Below are 6,062 nucleotides of genomic sequence, written 5' to 3'. Positions count from 1 at the left end.
CAGTCAGATGTCCGTATGCACAAAGGCACAGATCCCTAAACAGGCCATATCTGCAGATTAAACTTTTTTTTGTAGAAGCATTTTTTTAATTTGAACTGGCACCTCATGACAACACCACATTATGTACGAGAAGCTGCAAAAGACACGGGCGCAAGTGGAATGTAGAAAACATGGTGACATAAATTTGTAAGTAAATATAATGGGCGATATATTGCGTCACCAAAAATTATTGAGGTCATGTACATATATTGCGCGATAAGTCGATATATTGATTATTGCGACAGGCCTAGTATATGCTTTTGTTGAAGCCATCCATTCACATTATTTCAACTTATTTTTTAAAATAATCATGTTTAACAGTTGAATTTTTTAATTACCCATAATGCTGTGCAGAAAATTCCACCAATTAGAGAGCTGCCGCTGAGAAATCGTGCATAAAGAGATTGCAGGGAACGGCCTCTTCCATGAATCACCACAAATTACATCAGAATCACGTGATTAAGTCACCCTACACTTTAAAAATACTTAAATATTTGTATCTATATGCATATTTTGCAGTAAACTTAAAATATATTGTTATAGATATAATCAACAACTTTAAGTGAATAGTTTTATATTTCACCGTTGTTTTCATTATTATTTGATGATTATGTCATTCTTCATGGGATTGTAATCCTTTCCCTCACTAAAGCCATCAAGTACAGTCTTTTACCTTTGTCTTTTTTGTCTGATTTTCAAATACATTTGCTTCAAATAAGCATTTGTAATGTTGTGATTCATGTGATATATATATATATATATATTCTTATTCGAGATGCAGTTTCACACAGGTATTAGTCACAATAGCAAAGAAAAAAATGCTCTTATTTTCTGTTTCATGTCGACTTTAATATTTCGTTCACATGATCAGTGTCAATAGTTTGACATAGTAAAGGGCCAATCACACAGAATGTGTTTTTATGTTTAAAAATGCGAGACACATGGCAGTTTTTAAAAAAAGTGTGCGTTCAAAAGACGTGACGCAGTCAAACATGACCACCTTGCGAATCTTTATGTAGAGAAACTATGGGAAAGCAGTGCAGTGCAATGCAGAAATGTGTTTGGTGTGAACAGCCCCTAATAGCGCAAATCTGAAATACTGTACATCATAAAAATAATTTGACATCATAATGTTTACTTGTTTTGAATTTTTAAAAATACTAAGACTTAAGTTAGGTAAACTAAGACTTAAGTTAATGCTTTTAAAATTAGTAATAAGAGTTAGATCATCTGAATGATTTCTTTAATCTACCTTCTTTCTGAAGTGGGTTGTATGTTTAGGGGCCTCAAACAGGGAGGAGACCATGAACCTCAACGAGAAGAAGCCCAACAAGTGGTGGACAGAACCGGACACGTTTGCCATGCTGGCCCTAATAGAGCAGCTGGATCTGGTCCACGAGCTGGATAAGAAGCGTCAGCGCAACGAATCCCTCTTCCGACGCCTCAGGCTGAGTCTGGCAAAGCGGGGAATCCACTTCACTGTCACCCAAATCCGAAACCGTTGGAAGAGTCTCAAACACAAGTACCGTAAGATCAAACTGGCCAGCTACCGAAGTCCAGCCGCTCGCCTCTCTGCCATCGAGTCTTTCCGCTACTTCCATATGCTGGATCACATGTTGGTGCGCAGACCGAAGGCGGGAGGCAGGGAGGACGACCTCACAGATGCTCACGCCCTGCTAGGACGGTCACTCGTGGACCTGGATGACCATGCAGACAGTACTGCTTCCCATTGGCTTTTTGCATGACTTATTTGTCTGTATGCACTGTATTAAAGGAGTAGTTCATCTTAAAATTCAAATAGCCATACTCACCCTCATTCCAAACCTGTATGACTGACTTTCTTCTGTGGAGCACAAAATGAAAGGTTAGAAAGGGAAGCTGAATGTTGACGTTGCTCCATTCAATGATTGTGAGGACAGATGTTGTCAGGCTCAATGAAAACATCAGAAAAGTGGTCCATATAGTGCACTATATCCCAAATCTTCTGAAGTGTTCACAAAATTCACTTGTATTTTAATATAGTGTGTCTTTGTAGGCGAATGAGCTTGTAAAACCTCATTTTAGCGAACACAGAAGAAAAAAGTCAAATGGGTTTTGAACTGATTGGCTGAATAAATTATGCAAGAATTTTCATTTTTGGGTGAACTATGCCTTTTTTCCCCTCGAGATATGCATGTCTTATAGCATCATTCATCCTCAATTAGTTTAGCTAATTTAACATTATACATGGCGGAAACCCAGTCATATATTTTCTGTAAGTGTAAAACTGTATATAGTTATACAGTTTTGCTCAAGGTTTTCATGGATGGTGGAATTTCACACAGAATTTTACAGAATCTAATTTGGCTAGACTTGACATGCAGCCTTTGACGCCAACCAAAAAAAGATATGGGAATCGTTTTCTCCTCCTGATTATTCTAAACTGATTAGCCTTATTTAATTAATCTAATTTTGTATATCTGTGGCCCACCAGTTGAGAATCACTGGCTTATACAATATATGAATGTTATCAGCAACTCTGTATTATTGGCTTGTTTTTAGTGTATTAGTTAGACTTCTCTTTTACACACTCAAATTCTGTCATTTACTCACCGTCGTCATGACTTTTTCTATCCTGTGTGGAACTTAAAAGAAGATATTTTGAGAAATGTCTTAAGAAAGTTTTTTTTTTTTTTTGTCCATACAGTGGAAGTCAAAGTTCTAAAAAGTTCTCAACATTTCCAAATATCTTCACTAAGGAAAGTCACACAAGTTTGGAACCACATGAGGGTGAGAAAGTGATGACGGAATTTTCATGAGGTTTTGTCCTGTTGATCTCCTCTTCCAGGTCTTTGGCCTGAAGGCATAATCCCTAAATCTGAGCCTGAGAGCATGTCTTCTAAACTTGAACCTGATGTTGACGACAGTCTGAATCCAGATGTCGTGGCTGGTTCTGAGCCTCCAAGCTGGGCTGTAGGAGCAGATGAAGTTATGACCCTGGGCTTGTCAGGAGAATACCTCTATGCAGTGAAGACCGAGCCACCATCCCTATGCACTCCCAACAGCACAGAAAGTACAAGAGACGCTGTTGACTGCAGCTACAATGATTTCCCAGGTGACATACTGGTTCAGTTCTCTCTGGTACAACAACCAAAAGCACCTCACGAGTCACAGTTCTTCTTGTTTTATCCCAGCAGGAACTTCTGAAGAGACTAGCAGCCTGATCCTCCAGCAGCTAACCATCCTGAACCACCGGCTTGGAGAACAGCTGGCCGAGCAGAGAGCCTTCCACTGCAGCATGCTGGGAATGATGGATCGCCAGATCCAGGTCCTGGAGCAGCTCTCCAATTTCACCAGGAACCACCAATCCAAGCTTGAGACGCTGGACACGGACTCTTCAGTCAGTCCAAATGTGCATGAAGCTCAAACGCAGACTTTTGAGCCATATCCCACGTTCCTCATGCCCAAAAGCGAACCAGCAGCTGCTCCTTGGAAGGTCTCTCTCTTGGAAGTCCACAAGAGGTCAACTTCTGAGTCGGGCAGTGACACTGAGACTCCTCAAACCCTGGAAGGGTGCAAAGCAAACACCTCTAGCCCACCTTCTTTAGAGATTTCGTCCTCAACCAAGAACGCTATTGTGCTGAATGGATTGTGTAAGCACGATTGAGTGCTGCTTGTTTGGGACGTTACACATTCAGTAGGAACAACAAAAGTATTTTGTTCTGTAGATGTTTCAGGTGGTGGTCTGATCTGAAACATCAACATATGCATTTTTCAGTTTCATAGGAAAGTATTCAGTGCTCTGATGTTTTAATCAGTAACACTTTGGAGAAATAGAACAATAGACTCATTATTTATTTACTTTGGTTTGTTTGCGAACTAACACTCGATGTGAATCTTAGATGGTAAGTAACTTAACAGTGACTGTTTCGAAATTGCAGTTCGGACCAAGGTAGCTTTATGTCTGTAATCATCTTGCATTATCTGAGAAAAAAGTGAGTTATTGGTAAGCTTAAAGTTGTGTAAAATATCAGTTTCTTCCAATTAGGTTTGGGACACACTTTTAAGGCTGATTTTAACAAAAGAAGGTGTGTTATCATGAATTTTATCATCTAATCTGAACTCATATGTGGTTAAGTATGAACTTATAAGTCTGTTAATTTCAATAACTGCTTGCCTCTTATTATAAAGTAATATTTCACTGATATGTGTCATAGTATTTTTGACATGCTAAATCAATCAGGGTTGGGATGTAACGCCACTAAGTCCAGCAATCTTACTAATACATACAGAAATCACATTGCATTAAGAAATAAATTACATTTATGTTAAACTATGGGTATTGTCAAAATTTTACTCAAAAGTCATAAAGTGCTAAAAACATACTCAAGTATAAGAAAAAAAAGTCAATTTAACATGTAATCATACTTAAGTACGGCAAACTTATTTTTACATGGCTTTGAAATAGTCTCAATATCCGAACTATATGGGGTCAGTTAGATGTTTTAATTATTTAAAAATAAGCCTCCTATGCTCACTTGATGCTCATCTGATAATAAAAAAAAATACAGTAACACGGTAATATTGTGATATATCACAATCAACTTAATAATGAACTTTACAGTCGTTTGGGTCAGAGAAGAAATCTGAAGTCGTTAAACTCCATAGCAGCAGGTGGCAGTATTGGCTGTGAGTATCAGCGCAACACTTAACTGAAGGCGGATTTTGTGTGTCTGGTTCTTTATAAATGTATTTTCATTGCATGCCTGAAGATACGTGCAAGGAGTAAGTGATTTATATGTGTTTATGCTAATGCCATATCATATTTAACATCAACAGACTGAGCAAGTTAGCTCTATCGCTGGAGGTGCGCTAACATTAGCTGAGCGGCTGTCTTCACTTTAATCACGCAGATGTAAATTTATATGCATATTCAGGGTTTGTAGTCTTACGAATCACGTAAATATTTTAAATATAAAGCTCAGATTGGAAAAGACTTTTAGCAGCAAGCTTGCAGGCGTCGGTTTTGACAAAGTTAATGCACGTCAACAACATACTGAAGACACAATATTACAACACAGCTTCTGTAAAGTTCTCGTGTATATTTACACAAAACTAAAAAAAAGTTCAAAGAGAACTAATACGCAAGAATACTCAGGACAACGAGATTTATGTTATATATTGTATATTAGGCGAGGGGTTTCAATGTTTTAGATTCCACGGTCCTCATGGTAATCCCATCCTAAAAATTAAAAGGAAGATTTATATTTGAATTCATAAAGAGTTCATACTGTGATAAATTAATATTATAAATATGTGTAAACATTATTTGGCAACCATTTCATTTCCGTTTTTTTTTTTCCTGCTCACTAGTACTGTTAGTACTTGTATGTATGCATTTATTTATTTATTTATTTATTGAAATTAATTTATTTAAACGGACCCCAGCTTGAAAACCCTTGTATTAGACAGTTGAATTAAACATGACCACGTGACACATTATACAACAAATTGTCACAATCTCTTTCCCAGGTTGCATATTTATATGCCAGTTGTTTTTAAAACACCTGTAGTCACTTAAAAATATTCACTAGTGAAAAAAAAAAAGGAGAGGAAGAGCCACTTTAATTAGTCTGTAGGCCTAAATGGGTTAAAATGGCCATTTTCCAGATGTTTGAGGAACTTTGAATGGATATTCTCTTTCAGATATGGCAGATGACGCTCTGTTTGAATTCCTCCACATGGAGATTGTTGCTCACGTGTACAAGGAACAGGCAACTTGGGAGGACATTGACAAGGTACCATCTACAATTGTCCCGATTGCATATATATATGTATATATATATATATCTTTTTTCCATGCTTTAATTATGTTTTAATATAGCTTTTTTTTTTTCCATTTACATTATGCTCTGATGCACTTTCTTAAGGAGAGAGTGACGTGTGTCTCTACTCTAGAGTTGATGGGCTTCAGAGTTGGACAAGGACTGATTGAAAGGTATGCATATTTATTTACAGATTTACTAAATTAAAAATGTTTTTTT

At 37.3% G+C, this 6,062-nt stretch overlaps 2 protein-coding genes across 5 annotated transcripts in view; both read left to right on the top strand.

Annotated features, from left to right (window-relative positions):
* LOC107749643 (uncharacterized) overlaps positions 1 to 4,284 on the top strand; it is a 5,354-nt gene extending 1,070 nt beyond the window's left edge. For 2 of the 4 annotated variants that reach the window (XM_016564801.1, XM_016564802.1), the window contains 3 exons: positions 1,305 to 1,755; positions 2,867 to 3,133; positions 3,213 to 4,284. In XM_016564801.1, coding sequence (XP_016420287.1) covers positions 1,344 to 1,755; positions 2,867 to 3,133; positions 3,213 to 3,685 — 1,152 coding nt within the window. In that variant the 5' untranslated portion in view covers positions 1,305 to 1,343 and the 3' untranslated portion in view covers positions 3,686 to 4,284. The remainder of the gene's footprint in view (positions 1 to 1,304; positions 1,756 to 2,866; positions 3,134 to 3,212) is intronic. The other 2 variants (XM_016564803.1, XM_016564804.1) reach the window with 2 other exon arrangements.
* A 623-nt stretch (positions 4,285 to 4,907) lies between these two features.
* The window catches only part of LOC107749664 (trafficking protein particle complex subunit 6B-like), a 2,248-nt gene continuing 1,093 nt past the window's right edge, over positions 4,908 to 6,062 (top strand). Inside the window, exons 1-3 of the mRNA XM_016564822.1 lie at positions 4,908 to 4,956; positions 5,725 to 5,816; positions 5,949 to 6,016. Coding sequence (XP_016420308.1) covers positions 4,944 to 4,956; positions 5,725 to 5,816; positions 5,949 to 6,016 — 173 coding nt within the window. The 5' untranslated portion in view covers positions 4,908 to 4,943. The remainder of the gene's footprint in view (positions 4,957 to 5,724; positions 5,817 to 5,948; positions 6,017 to 6,062) is intronic.

This window comes from Sinocyclocheilus rhinocerous, unplaced genomic scaffold (assembly GCF_001515625.1).
Source record: "Sinocyclocheilus rhinocerous isolate Xijiao unplaced genomic scaffold, SAMN03320098_v1.1 scaffold1101, whole genome shotgun sequence".
In the NCBI taxonomy this organism is placed as follows: Eukaryota; Metazoa; Chordata; class Actinopteri; order Cypriniformes; family Cyprinidae; genus Sinocyclocheilus; species Sinocyclocheilus rhinocerous.
The sequence above is the reverse complement of the archived record's forward strand: the minus strand, read 5'-3'. Positions and strand labels throughout refer to the sequence as shown.